Genomic DNA, 16,013 nt, shown 5'->3' with positions numbered 1-16,013 from the left:
AATTCTAATCTCTTTAGTTCTCTTGTCACCTTCAGTTGTATTTAGTTGTACCTATTTGTATATTAATAACTCGTCCAAACATGACCCGCCTAGATTAGCTCAGCTATCTGCGGGCATGTTATAATTGTAATTTTAATTTGATAACAAATAAAATGTATGTATGTATGTATGTAAAAACTTTTAAACATATTTTACATAAGCACATTTTCTAACTTGTATGGTGATTGTATATAGATTAATATAGTATGTATATAAATATATTCTTATCAAAATATTTTTATTGCTTGTAGTAGTTAAGTTTAGTTTTATTGTTTCCATTTTTTAGCACGCACCTGTTTTAACAAGTTTTTATTCCTCCTAAATGCTGCATGGGTAAATAAAGGATTGTATTGTATTGTGTTGTCTATAGACAGGGCTTTTGAGTGTCACTCTTCTCACAAAAGTATTCTTCACTTATTCTGACAATAGAACGTATTGATTGGTGTCCGTATCTATCATACTGATAATAGGAGATACAAGATATTGATTCTCTTGCATGCAAGAGACCAATATGGTAGAAGCCATCCCTCAGGTTCATGTGTACAATTAGAAGTACCATCCATTCAGAGCTTAGTACATGCACTCACTCGGTGACAATTTTGCATTCAGCAGTGAACAGAGTGAGAGAACACAAATGCTCTTGTAAACAATGCTACTCGAATCAACTTCAATAATTACTACAGCTTTCACTTTCATCTATTGGTCAGTTTAAATAAGCTATGTTTTCATGATGAAATATATATCAGTATGTGATTACAGTTTCATGATATTTCTTTGAGACATGCATCTATTAGCATGCACATATCACACATGCTAGTTTAAGAACTGCTGCGCACTGCAAATGATCAACACTTGTAGCAGCACATCTGGCTACAGCCTGACTTACGATCTTAGATCATCTTGATTTCAGTTGAATCACACCCACTCACTCACACACGCTTAAGATGCACATACTAATTAAACTTTTGTGCATTTGAATTGTGGCGATCACTTATCTGTACCATCTACCTATAAAACAACATCTGAAGTGATTATTCCACATACACTGCACACACATTACTTTATTACCTTGTAGTTTACTTGTGGAGAATAGAGCTACCTTCACTGGTAGTTTACGAACATGTTTAACAACGCATCTATCCAAAATAAGACTCTGAAAATGCAAAAAGATAACAAACAGGAATATGATCCTTCAAAAGAGCAAACTAGTTGTCTAGAAAATCTATATTCATTGTCTAAGTCAGCAAAGGAAATGCTGTTAGGATCTCTTAGGGTGAAATGGCCACTAACTCACATCAAGTATATCTTGTAATGCCACTGGTCGTAAGGCTTCAAAGAAATGCTTAGAAACCTGGCTCTGAAAAGAAAAAAAAACCACATTTGACAAAGATATGTAGCCACTGTATGCAGCTGTCCTTATTATATTTGATTGACAGCAATAACTTTACCACTGGGTATATATCTGGGTAAAAATAAGTTTCTAAACCAACTTTTTCATTCAGAATTATTCATAAGACAAAAACAAAATTACGCCTGTTTAACCACTCTAAAAGTATAACAACAAAATAATTGAATTGGTATCTAAACTAGCTTTGGGAATGTGCAATAAACTGCTTGATCAATATTTTAGATATAAGAGTGGATTTTTGAAAATGATGTTAAAGTGAGATGCTTTCCTTTGGACTGAGTGATCAGCAACATTGATTTTTACTCAAAGACATGAATAACACCTCTGGATGACTAAAATGATCACAACAGCAATTACTAATAAAGTGGCATATCTTGTATACCCATGACATCCTGGGCAAGACATAAATAAGTAGGCCTGTGTACCAACAAACAAACAAATTAACGCACAGACTCGCCCATCCATTTACTACTCATGAGGAATAATAACACAAAAGAATTAACTTTTAATCCATTATACTTCCATCTTGAGCACATTTTGTGAGCAGATTTTTTGAGTACTGCTCTCAATAGTTTATGCACATAACAAGATAATAAGAAATAATTTACTAAGAATTATTTTATGTCCTGACTTCCTTACTAACATAAATGTGTAAAAACAGGGAATTTTTGTTTTACCTGTGAAATCCCAGGATTGCCTAGAATCAACATAAGAACCATCTCTCGGAACATTCGCAGCAGCTGCTGACTAGTTTCACCATCAATCGTGACCCAAGGACGACAAATTACAGAATACTGCTCATAATTCCTGGCCAAAATTTATGATTTTCAAATAAATATGAGTGAATGAACAAGTTAATAATACCATTTTATCATTACAAAATATATAGACAAAACTTGTAAATTTATTTTTAAACACTAATAATTATTATAATTAAACCAAATTTACTGTGCTTGTATTTTGATGGGCCATACCCTAGAGGAAATAAAATATACTTATTTAGGATGGTTTGATAAACTGAGGAGTAATTTCCCCAAATGCATGTTTAAATAAAAACAAACAAAGAACTATAAATATAACAGAAGGAATTAATAATGAGTTGTTCATTTCATACCTAACTTTGTATTTCTTCGTTCCCCTTTCTGAGGTTTTCACCTCATTATCAGGTGAGTCATGAGCTGGCTCAGGGGAACAACTTTTTTGACCAGTTGTTTCTACTCCACTTGTAACTATGTTTCCAAGGAGACTCATATCCACTTCATACAGAAGTGAAGAGGCAGTCTGATCGGCCACTTGTGTGATGGTAGAACCAGTCTGGTTTGTCTGTGTGGTTGAAGAATTCTCATTGTAGATTTCTGCTATTTCTGATGCATTTTGTGCTTTCTCACTTTGTTCTTGTTGTTTTAATGAGTTACTCATGACCACTGGCAAAGAATCACGAGCCAGTGAAACATTCCTGTCAGTGTCAGGTGCATTTTGTTGAAATGGATGAGAATCATCCTTTGGCTGAAATATAACATTAAGGCTACTTTAATTTTATACATCAAGTACCTCTAAAAGGATAACAAGAATACTACCTGGGACAGTTCCTGAGGGGTGGGGCTATTCCTTTACATGGTCTTTACAGAAACATGCCACTGGACAGGGTATTTTTTTTTTTTGGTACAAGGTATATTTTTTTGTCTGGTTGCCCTGAACTGTCAGGTCTGGCCTAATCAAGGCCTGAACTAAACCTTATCAGGGCACATGTACATGTACGTTTGCACAATTGCAAAATATTGTCAAATATGGTTAATACAGGACCTGGAAATCCAAGATTGGGGATGTTGATTATAGTGATAATTAGTAGGTCATTAGTCAATATCAGATAATTTTCAGAACAAAACAAAGTTATTATTAATTCTACAGTTCTTTGCACTAAACAAGGCTCTACAGGGTGTTGTCCTGCACATATATAGACTGTTTATTCAAGGTTTTCTTTCTCCAATGCAATGCCAGGGTTTCAAACCCCTAATGACATCCCTATACATAAACATGAGTCAATTCTTGTCCCCCAAGGGACAGGTATCAACTAAATTTAAAAGTGTGGACAATATCAGTGATTGTCAAAACATCATAGTGCTGCTTTTAAAGAAAGTTGTGAGTTGGAATCAAAGGACTGTCATCAATTAATATGATATTGAAACAAAAGACAAATTTTATTACCAAAAGTGTACACATACCTTGAGTAATGTCACACACCAGGGTTTGACAAAGCTGGCAGTTACAAGACAACAGGTAAATGAACCAACTTTATAAAGCTAAAATGATAACAAAGACAGTAACAAGATATCAAAACAACTTCAGTAAAAAATCATACCAACTTTGCAAGTCACAGTATTTGCAAAAACTCTCGCGTGTTTCCTCAGGCAACATACAGTACAGCCCAAAAATAATGCATGTGCAAGAACTTCTTTTTGCGTCCACAAGCTGGCAACTTCTTGCGGCTTCTTGTGGGTCACTTGCGCTTCGATCCTGCAAGACGCAAGAACTTCTTTGTGGTTAGAAGTTAAAACCGCAAGAACTTCTTTGCGGTTGGATTTTCGAAATGCGAGGACTTCTTTGCGGTAGGATTTTCAAACCGCAAGAACTTCTTTGCGATAACATCTTAGCACGTAAAAAACCGTATCAAGACAGTACCGTCTTAGTGACGGGTTCTAAAAAAACACAACTAACAAACACGACTAAAAAAAAAACAGAACTAGCGCCGGCACTTACCGTAAGAAATATTAAAGTGAGACACACAGAGAGTACTGGTTCTGACACAGCTTATATCCATATATGTTTTTCTGCTGCTGAAACGGCTCCCACCATTTTAAGCTTCGCGCAGGGCTCAGCTTAAAACGGTGGGAGTCGTTTCAGCAGCAGAAAAACAGATATGGATACAAGCTGTGTCCAGAACCAGTACTCTCTTTGTGTGTGTTACACAACATAAAAGAAAACAAAGCGCGGATGTGCCACTGAAAATGCCTGCACTAATTATATACAAAAGTGTGCCAGAAATATTTTCCTATTGAAGAAGTATCTGCACATGTATATACGCCGAGATGGCTGCCGCGAGATATTCGTCCGATGTTCTGCAATCGAACAACTGTCAACTTTCCGAGGCCATTCAAAACCTCCCTCCAGAGCTTTGCGAGATAATTTACAAGGAGTATCTTGCAATAAAAAGAAGGGAAAAAAAGGAAATGGGTTGGGATGAGATACATTATGATATTGAAGAGGCACCCTTCTGTGAAAAACGATCAAGAATTGTAAAGGTCATGTTTTGCCGTAAATGCAACTTCTGTGGCCTAAAAGGAATCTGTTTCGAGTGTTATAAAAATGGAGTAAAACACTATATCAGCTACCCCATACATGCCGAGAACGACTGTGCCGAAATCTTTCAGAAATTTTACTGAGCGGCGACGATATTAACCTTCGTTCGAAGCAATAGTTTTGTTTTGAAATCTGTGAGTCGCGTGACATTTTTCTCAGAAAGACTCAGGTACCAAATATTTCCCAGGCCCTTGGAAGAGCAGTACTGAAAAACATGGAGGACAACTCAAGATTTTTTTGTTTGGGCCGAAAAAAACGAACCAGAACAGAATTACACAAAAAATACGCTCAGTCAACGCACTTTAAGTTATTTTTTTACCACAGAAGCTGCCTAAGTGAAGCGAGCAGGAGGAAACGAGAAAATAGCAAGATTTGATCACAGCGTTCGATCGATCGTAACATGTGATATTCCTTGAACACGGGACTCAATCGAGCCCGTTTAAGTTTTCTCTGCTTCTCGCATGGCTTCAACGACTTGATATGTTATCTGACTGGCCTCTTTCTGCCAAACAGGTGTAGAAAGTTCCATGAAAATAAAGCAAATCACGTGGAAAAGCACAATCATTATGGCCTTCAGAAGTGCTGTTGGGATATAATTTATTCAGCCAATCTCTAATTATAGCAAGCATGACATCATCTCGCCACCCAAAAGCACATGCGTATGTGTGAAAATACTGCAAAATTAAGGCAAAGGACAGAGAAGCTACACCACAGGTGATAGGAGAGGCAAATGGATCAATATATATAGCTTGCAGCATTATACTATCTATCAGCAAGCAAATGAAGGTGCTTTTGGATGTGAGGTTGGCCCCCTCTGATTCCTAATATGGCACGTACAGACGCTTGTCAGGGGTATGGGGTGAGGCTGTCCACGGCGATAACCCCGGGTGAACCCGCCCTGGCCCAGTGGAGACTGGGGGGTGCTCAGAGGTCCCTCAGGATCTCAAACCTCGTTCCCACAGGTAAAATGGGAATCGACAGCCGCCTTGTCAGCGGCGGGAAAGTCCTAGCTGGGGCTAGGCAAGAACAGCCAACGAGCACCCCGACAGGGCTTTTGACCTTTTGTGTGACCTGTCACTCAACGTCACGTGTGACAGTAAGATCTGGCTGGCGTGGATTTGTTTGTTTTTGCGCAAAGTTCGATGGTAAAGTCTCTTTAAGTTGGCGATATATTTCACGTGTGATCAGTTGAAACTCCGTGTCAGAAACACAATTATCATTCAGAGCTTGTGAGACAGACCTGTTTATCGAATCATGTTTTGCAATAGCCAGAGAATGGATTCTCGAGTGCTTATTAATTTTGCGTTCAAGCTTCTTGTTGACAACGGACAGGCCAGTGGAAACTGCGCCAGACAAAGCTGCTATCGCGGCAACAGGCGCGCTGATAACAATTCCAACACCAGTGAGTGATGTTGCAACAGCCCCAGAAGACAGAGCTGCCGTGACGGCGCCAAGGCCAACCACGGAATAGTGAATCTCTTTCCGGGCTTTTTTATATTTTTTCAACACAAACCTGTAATGCTCAATCTCAACAGATATTTCTTTTTCAATTTTACTTATTTCAGTTAGCCGGAAATTCTCGGCATTTGTCGTTTCGGGAAGGCTTGGATAGATTCTTCTTTCAATCTCGGCAGGAGGAGCGGAAGGCAACAGATTTATTGAAGACATTGTATATAAAGAAATTTAATTTAACTCTAATTCAAAAAGAAGCGGTAAGCCCTTGAAATCAAAGAGTTTGCCATTTTCATCTTTGACGCTAATAGTGATGCTTTTTATAAACGTGTCTGTAGAGCAGTCACGCAAAACCTGTTGCGGAGAACCATTGTAGCTTACCTTTTCAAAAGGCTCCCCTTTCACATCAAACAGGGCTAAGAGATCTGACCTTTTTCTATTGAACAGATTTTGTTCTTTGTCGATCAGATCACAATGAATAAAATATGTCATTGGAGCTGTAAACCTTTTTACAAATGTAAAAGTATGCAACTTTCACCCAATACCAAGAAAATTGGCTAAATCACGATCAAGTTCTATCGGTTTTTGTCCAAAATTTCTGATTACAAGCTGGCCAACAGGTTGATTTATTGATGTTTCCAACTGTTTATAGCCATATTTGCCGAACAGACCTTCTATTTCTTTTGCCATCCTTTCTAAACTGTAATGCCCTGGGATTATTTTACTGATTGATACAGCTTTATCTCTGTCTTTATCTCCAAGGTGGCTGAACCTTCTTTTTTCAAATTGTCCCAGCTGTTGAATAAACTACAAGATATGAGTTTCATGAAATGTACTTTTGGTATCGGCTCTTCAAAATAGATAGTCTTGCTGTTTTCTTGTGTGACAATAGTGAGAACAACCATTTTATATTTAACAAAAAAATTGTGTTCAAATACAATGGCGAATTTGTGGAAAGATCCTGAGTTTTTGCGAAAAAAGCGGATGCCGCGAAGAAAAAGGCGTGGACAAATTTTTTAAACCACTTTCCAAAAGCGGACAAAAGCCGGTTCGTTTCACAAGAAAGCGTCGACGAGAAAAACAACGCAACCGCAGAGGTGTTTTTCAAAGAAAGCGAAGGCTCGTTTCAAAGTGTCTTCGGCTCAGACAGGCGGTATTGGAGTGCGGAAATGAAAGAAGCACTTGGTTTGGGAGAAAGCGGTGGTTTTCCTTATCAATTGTCGCCACTTGGTTCAAAAGTTTCTTTGGCAATCCCTGCGGAACCTTTCGACAGCAAAGCGCCAAGCTTGAAGAAAATATTCAACACCGAAATCTACATCACGCCTGACCAATATTTCACGACAAAATTCCGAGAAATATTTCAAAAAACCAAACTCAGGCACACTTCTGGAACCGAATCAAAACACTGGTTAGGAGGGCCTGACATGAAATATTGGCCGCAACAGCTGAACTTTCCGGTTTTCTGCACGACACAAGGGTGCAGAATTTCTCGTGAAATCTTTGACAACGGGATAAATCTCCCCCCGCAGATAAGAGCTTTTTTCACCTTCCACGTGTATTTCACCGTCAGGCGCATTTTGTACCAGCTTGGAGGAATTCAGAGCATAAGCGTGTTGCCCGGAGATCCGCCTTTCAGCGAATTCAATAATCATTATGACGTTGCTTCGTACAAAAGGCTATGCAGGGAGTTCGGCATAGACCCCTCGAGCGATTTTTGCTTCATATACGAGCCAAACCACGGTCTGGGAAGCGTTTACGTTTACGCGTCCGGTGCGTCGAAAACTGACTACCTATACCTGTGATGGAACAAATTCAGTGATGAAGGAGGGAAAGCGATAAAAGGAAACCTGATTTATTTCATCGAGCCGGGGGCCGCTTCTGATACCCAATCGGACTGGTTTGCACCAAACACAGCATCAGGTTTGACGCAGTCAGGGTTGTTGAGAATAAATCAGTCAATCGAGGCTTTCGTTTACTGCATCCTGGGCGCACATGTAAATGTGAGAAGTAGCATTCTCAGCTCTGGTGGCCGGGCGAAAGAAGCACAGAGCGAGTTCCTGGTGCTGATGGAAGACGCGATCAGACAGCCCGACCTGGCCAAGAGCGTGCAAAGGTACCAGCTCGCAGTGGATCAAGCAAAGGTTAGGCTCAATCTTGCTGTAGCCCCCATGGCCTGGCTTATGCCCGCGCAAATGATAATCAACACCAAAAGCACAATCGGTTACAACAACAAGCTGAAACAGGCGGTCTCCGGGATGAAACTTGGTGTCAACAACGAGGTAAACCCGGAGACAAAAAAAGCTGCGCTCAAACTCATGGCAGGCAGCCCGTCAAAAATTAACCCTCCCAACAGCCATCCTTCCAACCCGATTCACAAAGCTGCAACAGCCGAATCAAGAAAATCAGCTTCGTCCGAAACTCAGCAAGCACAGCCAACGGCGCAAAAAATAGAGCCCAAGGCTCCAGATAAAACACCGCAACATGAAATAAACAAAATGTCGGTAATTGTCAGTGTAGTAGGCTTATCGGCTTTGCTGTTCATGGTTGGCGGCAAGCTACTGCTGCTTCTTAAAATATTTTTCGAACAAAAACGCCACCGCAGCGAGAACAAGCAGCCAGGTGTGCTCTGCCAGAAACCCGATGACTTGGCCGGCGGCTTTGAATAGAAAGCTCACAATCGAGCCAATCAGCCCGGGCAGAATAGAAGCGAGTTTAGAGCCAATATCTTTCAGGCCTTTCCCCAAATCTTTGCCGGTGGCTTTCAAAGCGTTAGTGATTGAGCCCACGACAGTGCCGATTGTGACCCCCGTGGCTAGAAGAATTGCAGTGACCGTCCCGTATTTTTTGAAGATCTCTTTGACCCTTTCCGAGAGAGGCTGCGCCCTTTCCCTTTCCGCAATCTGAGTTTGCAAACGCGCAAGCTCCTCATTTCTTTCTGCCACTCTGCCTTCTGCGGCTTGTATGTCGGAGGGCGAGGCATTCTCATCTTGGAGGATTACCTGGTCTTCCTCGTTTTGGCACTCCAGCTCGCTTTCCTGCTCTTTCACGTTGTCCAACGGTTTTGTTTGGTTGAGCCTTTCTTCCATGGTGTTTGTTTCACTTCCTTTTGCTGCGAGGCTGGCCCTGAGTCTGTCAACGTTGGCTTGTTCTTTTTCTATGTTTCTTGCTTTTTTTGTAAGCGAGTCCAATTCTTTTTTCTTGTTTTCAAGATCGGTTTGATAGTTCTTTTTCAGTTGTTTCAGCCTACGCAGCTCTGCTTCACTTTCAATATTGAAACCTTGTTTATCCTGAATGGCATCAATCTGAACATTAGTTTGCACGATTTTACGCCTCAGAACTTCCACTTCTTTCTTTTCTTCTTCTCTTTGCGAAGAGAGTGTTTCCGCCTGTTGTAGTTGGGTCTCTGTCTCTATCAGTCTTTGGTGTTGTTCTCTGATGGTGTCGCGGTCTTCAACTATGATGTCTTCAGCTCTTGGTCCCAGAGCTGCTTTTTTTGCATCTGTGAAAGTTTTTTGTAACCCTTTGTGGCCAATCTTGAAAATTTTGTAGTCACCCCCACTGGGGCCAAATGAAACGATCTCAGATTCATTACCTTTTTTGCTGAAACCGATTGGGCCCAATTTTTTTAAGTCTACCTTCGGGAACCATCTTCTGATTTTTTCTCTTGCCCTTTCAATCAGGGCCGGTTTGTCATCGAGATGAATGAAATTACTGAGCAAAGGGGTTTCTTCCTGATAAGAAGTGTCAGTGAAGTGTCATGAAGTTTGGAGGCAATACCCTGCAAGACACGGTGGGATATGGCATCTACAAAATCTTTGATGACCTTTTCCTTTTGCAGGAAAAGCGAGACGGCATGATCCTCGAAGGGATTCAGAGCGAGGATCTATGCAAGATCCGCTCAAGCGCGGGAGACAAGAAAACCTCGGGCATCGACGCTGAAAACAAGCTTAAAGAGGTATACGGAAGCAAGTACCGGATCAGGCTTGACCATCAGATCGTAACTGACCACGGCGCTTTCTACCCCCAGGCCCTTTACAACAACCTCGTATTCGAAGTAACCCTTGCTGAAACTGAACATGTGGTCAGAGGCTCTGATTCAACCCAGCTGAAATACAAGCTGACCAACATCCAGCTCGAGTATGAAATGATCTGCAGCAAGACTCTGGCAGACGAGGCGCACAGCGTTTACTCTAGCAGCAAAGAGTTCGCCTATGACCACGTGATGCGTTCTGAAGTGGTGATCTTCAAAAAACACACCGACACGAGGCTCAACATCAAAGTCGATGCCCAAAAAAGGTCACTAAAAGCAATCCTGCTACTGTTCATAGAGCCGTATGTTGATGGCACCAGAGATTCAGAAAAATACATCTTCCCAGATCTGACTAAAGTCAGCGTCACGATCAACGGCTCACCCAAAATGGTTTACAACAACGGCGACGAAGGCAAGGACATGTGGGAAGAGGCCCAACGCTTCTTTGTGAAGGAAAAAAATAAAACTGAGCATATGAATTTGGAAAATTTTTACACCGGTGATAAGTTCGGGCTTGTGATTGATATGCCCTCCATGGCGGATCAGTCAATGTATGGAAGCGGCACGCGCATTGTGAACAGTACAGATGGTGTCCAGCTGGAAATCGAGCAGAAAGCCGAAGGCTCAGGAAACATGAACTGCCACATATTCGTCATCTCCAACTCCCAGTTCAACATTATGGACAGACAGTTTGATTCTGTGCAGAATTGAATATGAACATGGACCCAAGCAAGATACCCTTCAACGCTCTCATTGTGGGGCCGACTAACTCAGGCAAATCAAGGTTTGCAGTAGACCAGATCTACGGCCCTTTCCGCTTCAAGTTCGACTACATCGTGCTCATCTGCCCGACATTCGTGCAGAACAAGACCTACCACTGAATTGGTGAAAATGATCCAAGAATGAATGTGATAGTATGCGAGCAACACGACGTGGAAAAATGATTGAAGCTAGTGAGATGGCTTTTTGAGGGCACCAACACGTTCATAATATTCAATGATTGCACAGCCTCCAAAGATGTGAAAGGGCGTACAGGCAAGCTGGTGAATCTCGCCTTTTCTGCTCGACATATGGGCATCAGCATTTGGGTGCTGACTCAGAAGATGACCGGCATAACAGCTTCCTTCCGGGAGAACGTGGCGGCGATCGTTCTCTTTTACACCCCCTCGGCCAAGACCACGAAAGCCATTTTTGATGATTACGCTGGCGAACTCTCTCAGGATGAGTACAAAGGTCTGGTTTCAAAGCTGAAAGAGAGAAAGTTCTCTTATCTCGTGTTCTCGCTTCGCCACCCCTACGGGGTAAAGTTATTTTGAATAAAAAAATGAAAGTTGAATATATAGCCTTGAACAATGGCTGAAGAAGAGACCGCATTAGCAGAAGTTATGAACCTACTTCAAACCGAGCCCGAGCTGCCGAGTGGTCCAGCAGGTGGCATAGTTCCAACCGCCCCCGGACCTGACATTCCTGCTCTTCGTGAGCAGCTGGCCGTGCTGGTGTCTAAAGGCAAAGCCAAAGAGGCCATTGGAGTGCAGTTAACCCACGAGCAGGTGAAGTGCCTGAGAGACAAAGAGGTCGAGAAATACACCAAAAGGTACGAGACATATGTGGGCTCAGAGACAACAGAAAGTTTGATCGACAGCTTTATTTTTCTTGCATCCAAAGTGGTTGGAATGACCATTAAAATCATAGACATCGATGCTTACCAAAAAGAACTCAGAAACGACTACATCATAAACAAAGAGCTCTCCAATCTGGCCGGCAACCTTGCTTTGAAGTGTGGCTGGTTTCTTGCTGCGGCCAACGCAGTGCTGATCACCACAAAACATATTGATTTTAACTCGCATTTGGAGAGAAGGGACAAAGCAAAACTGGAAGAAATTCCTCAACAGCAATCCTCAACGCCCACTGAGTGATTGCAGAACGACCACAGTATTGCTCAGCATTATTATAATTATTTGCTCAGCATACGCATTTGTTTCAGAATGTCTACCAAAAAATCTGAGAGCGCACCTGTCGTCACGGCAAATTCGCAGGGTGAGACCCAGACAGCACCTGCCGCCGATATCACACAGCAAGCGACAACTCCAACTGCAACAACGACAGCGCAGCGCGTAAAAAATCCCAAGCGTGTGGCTGCTGGAAAAATGGTTGCTGAAAGAACGTGGCTGGCCTGGGAACAACAGAAAAAAGCCGCTGAGGCTTATATTGCGAACAACAAGGCAAAAGCCACCACAGCGGCCTCTGAGCCAGCCCCGACTACAGAAGACGAAAGCCAAAAGTGCAGCAGAGAAAAAAATGGCAGCCTCAGCACCACCCAATGGCTTGCTGTTGGCAGCTTAGTCGTTTCACTGGTTGGGATTTATTTTAAACGGGAAGAGCTCAAGGTTGTATTCGCCAAAAAGAAAACGCCTGAGCCCGCCCCTGAGCCCTCGCTTGTTGAGCCAGAACCTGCTCGCGCGACACAGCCAAAAGGTTTAAAAAAAATGATTTAAACTTTTCCTAGTGAAATATATCAACATGCTAATAGTTGATGTTCCCCAGATTCCCACAGCATTTCAATATTATGGTACGACTTCAACGTAAAGGTTTTTCATACAGTCCGTGATCTTTTGTGTTCAGAATATTTTGATAAGGACGGAGAAGAAATAAGAAAAATAAGAATAGAAGAAGACGAAGAAGATGAAGAAGATGAAGAAGAAGATATAAATTAATGTGGTTTAAACTTTTGTTTCTTTCCTAATATCGAACGCACCATGTCCGAAAAGAACAATAAGCTTGTCAAGACCGTCATTGATGCCGCTACTATCACTGGCTTAGCTGCTGGCATCGGCTGGGCTGCAAAAAAGGTTACAAAAGAGAATTTTACTTCTGATCCCAGCAGCATCGCGATGAATTACGTGAAGTTCACCGCCATCGTGGCGGGTAGCATTGCGCTCAAAGAGTACCTCGAGGACCAAAAAATCCTTCCCACCAGCATCTGAAATTAATGATTTGAAAAAAGCTTCCGATATATATAACACCATGGCAAGCATCACGATTATGGTTGACGGGGCTGTATTGAACGCCACGGCTTCTATCGGCGGAAATTATCTGGCGAGGGTGATTGGCGGGGGTGGCAAGACTGCACTCGAAGAAAACAAAATGCCATGACAAAGCCCTCAAGGCGTATCAAGTGGCTTATGCCAAATACACGCGCGACCGCACCAAACTTCTAGACTGGATTGCGACTAACGCTGAAACAAAGGAGGCCAAGCAGAACTTCACCAACACTGACTACGCCTTCAAACTCTACAACCAGCCGCATCCTGACAAACGAATGATACCCCCAAAGAGCCCAAGTTCTCAGATTTCTATCAGCTGAGCGAGCAGCAGAAAAAATGGTGAACTAATGTTCGTGGGCTCGCTCTGGGCTACGTAGCCTTCCGGTTCCTTTAAACTTTTTTAACTCCTTCTTATAGTACCAATGGACGCCAAACTCGCAAAGATATACTACGGCCCCGGGGGCTACTGGAAAGGTATCGCCGCTATCAAAAAATTAGCCGAAGCCGCCAAGGTACCTGAGGAAACCACAAAAAAGTGGCTGATCAAGCAAGTGCTCTGGCAGATATTCCTCCCCGCGCCCAGGTGAATTCCTGGGCTGAAATTCGACGTTCCCGCACCCAACTCGGTCCACCAGGTGGACCTTCTTTTTCTGCTGCACGACAAACTACCCCGTGGGCGCAAAGTTTTCAAATACGCGCTGACCGTTGTCAACGTGGCCAGCCGCTACAAAGAGGCCGAACGCCTGAAAATTCTGATGAGGTTGCCCAGGCCTTTCAGAAGATTTACAAGCGCTCGCCTCTGAAATGGCCTCAAATGCTGCAGGTTGACCCCGGGCGCGAATTCATGGGCGCTGTCACAAAAGAGATGGAAAAGCACAAAACATATATCCGGCGCGGGCACGTTGACATTCACTGTGACCAGGCCATTGTTGAACGTTTCAACCACACCCTGGCTGAGCGCTTGTTCGGCCACCAGTACGCCATGGAAATGTAACTCATTGAGGGCCAGCAGTCCACTGCCTGGGTGAAAAGACTTTCAGAGGTTGTTTCGGCTTTGAACGAGGTAACAAACCTTATCGGCAAGAAACCCGCCGTTGCCATCAAACAAAAAGCTGTTTATGCAAGGCCATCAACATCTTATTCAAGGCCTGTTGGAAAAAGCGAAAAAATACTCCCCTCTCTTGCCCAAGTTTGTTATCTCTACCAGCCTGGAGAGCTTGAAGGCGGTGTAAAAAGAGCCACAGACCCAATCTGGTCTTTGAAAGTTTACAGTATTGAAAGATCTTTTACCAAACTGGATCAACCCGTTCTCTACTATTTGTGTGACGGTCCCAAGCGCAGCTTTGTGCGTGAAGAACTGCTGGTTGTCCCTCCAAACACACAATTACCCCCAGAGCAACTTTGAAACTTCGGCTTCCAACTCTCTAAGTTCATCATCTGTTAATGTTGGCAATATATGCATGTTGGTGTACCCGTAAGCTTTTGTATGGAAACCGTCTTCGCCTATCGATCGCTTTGAATCAAATGGCGAAAGCGAAATTTTGTTAAGATGCATGCCGTAGATCTCGTGTCCCTCGCTTCAAAGAATGTTCATTCCGTGCCTTAGCTGCTTCGCACCAAAAAGCGTTTCCTTGTACTGTTCATGCATTATTTGTTTCTTGACAATGCTCTTTTTTACGCCCTTTGCTTTTTTGATATTTTTTTCGTCCGCCTTCAAGATAGAGTACATTTTCGGTCTCAGACACACACACTCTGCTATGGGGGTTCCGGGACATTCGTCTTTCATTTTGCCCAAGACCTTTTTGTTGGTGTTTGAGTGGAGTGGATGCTCCTTTGGGTAGTCACTCGTATCATACAGATTTTTGTTCGTTTTGATGTCTTTGTAAACGTCATCCGTTTCAATCTCAAGCAGAAGGCTGTCGGTGTCTGTGTACAAGAGCTCGCACCTTGAGCCATATTGTTTTTTTAGCTCGTTGTAAAAGAAGTCGTACATCAGGATCTTGCTGTTGTCAAGGATCGTCATCCCCGTGTAGACCGGCTTGTTGAGAAGCAGCTTGCTTTTTTGGATGTCGATTCCGACCAGGTCGTTTGAAAAGAAAACGTGCCTTGAGAACAAAGGGCTGGCAACCAGTTTCCTTATTTTCTTTGTCTCATTGGTGCGCACTATTTTTATGTCAACATGGTTACGCAGATTTTCCATGGTTTTGCCGAAAACTGAGTTATTCATGAGCTTGTAAAAGTTCTTTTCAAAGTCGCTCTTTGCGTTTTTCCTAAATTCTGTGTTCATCCGGATGTACGGCTCCATCCAGCATTCTTGTTCGAACTCCAACACCCCGTGCACGCGCTTTAGTTTCATGCCCTGCCTCAGATAAAACTGCAAGTTTCTGTAATGCACAACATATTTGCTTTTGTCCTCAAGCGTCAGCAGCAGTTTCTTGCTGTCCGGGGGTTTCAGCTCCAGGTCTTCCATCATCCTCTTTTGGTTTCCGACATCCATTCCTTTTTCACGGCCTTTGTCTCCAGCGCCAGGGGATAGCCGTTGTGCTCCTCGTGCAGTTCTGCTGGATATTCAAGATCAACCTCAAGAATCCGACCATTCTTTGCGTTTTCTTTTTTCTTTAGGATCTCCTCCTCTGTGGGCATAACACGTTTCCATTTGAAATCTCTTTTCGGGAGGGACTTG

General features: G+C 42.7%; 2 protein-coding genes and 1 pseudogene across 6 annotated transcripts in view; 2 read left to right on the top strand and 1 right to left on the bottom strand.

The window, feature by feature from the left end:
- Positions 1-16,013, bottom strand: part of LOC110055695 (general transcription factor 3C polypeptide 1-like) — a 282,425-nt gene that overhangs the window by 13,488 nt on the left and 252,924 nt on the right. For 4 of the 5 annotated variants that reach the window (XM_089276241.1, XM_089276243.1, XM_089276244.1 and 1 more), the window contains 5 exons: positions 3,670-3,747; positions 2,562-2,953; positions 2,125-2,254; positions 1,334-1,396; positions 1,108-1,192 (listed from right to left, as the gene is read on the bottom strand). In XM_089276241.1, coding sequence (XP_089132367.1) covers positions 1,108-1,192; positions 1,334-1,396; positions 2,125-2,254; positions 2,562-2,953; positions 3,670-3,747 — 748 coding nt within the window. The other variant, XM_089276245.1, reaches the window with a different exon arrangement.
- LOC149100881 (uncharacterized) lies at positions 10,110-10,981 on the top strand (annotated as a pseudogene).
- LOC149100880 (uncharacterized) lies at positions 12,272-12,781 on the top strand. Its single transcript, XM_089276257.1, has one exon. The coding sequence runs from the start codon at positions 12,272-12,274 to the stop codon at positions 12,779-12,781; it is 510 nt and encodes a 169-aa protein (XP_089132383.1).

This window comes from Orbicella faveolata, unplaced genomic scaffold (genome assembly GCF_042242905.1).
Source record: "Orbicella faveolata isolate gen_17 unplaced genomic scaffold, um_ofav_v1 contig_4, whole genome shotgun sequence".
Taxonomy (NCBI): domain Eukaryota; kingdom Metazoa; phylum Cnidaria; class Anthozoa; order Scleractinia; family Merulinidae; genus Orbicella; species Orbicella faveolata.
Note: the sequence above shows the minus strand (reverse complement) of the source record. Positions and strands in the feature narration are given on the sequence as shown.

Bases quoted from the DNA above. Each gene is read 5' to 3' on its own strand.
- LOC149100880 (XM_089276257.1), top strand. From the start codon at position 12,272: ATGTCTACCAAAAAATCTGAGAGCGCACCTGTCGTCACGGCAAATTCG.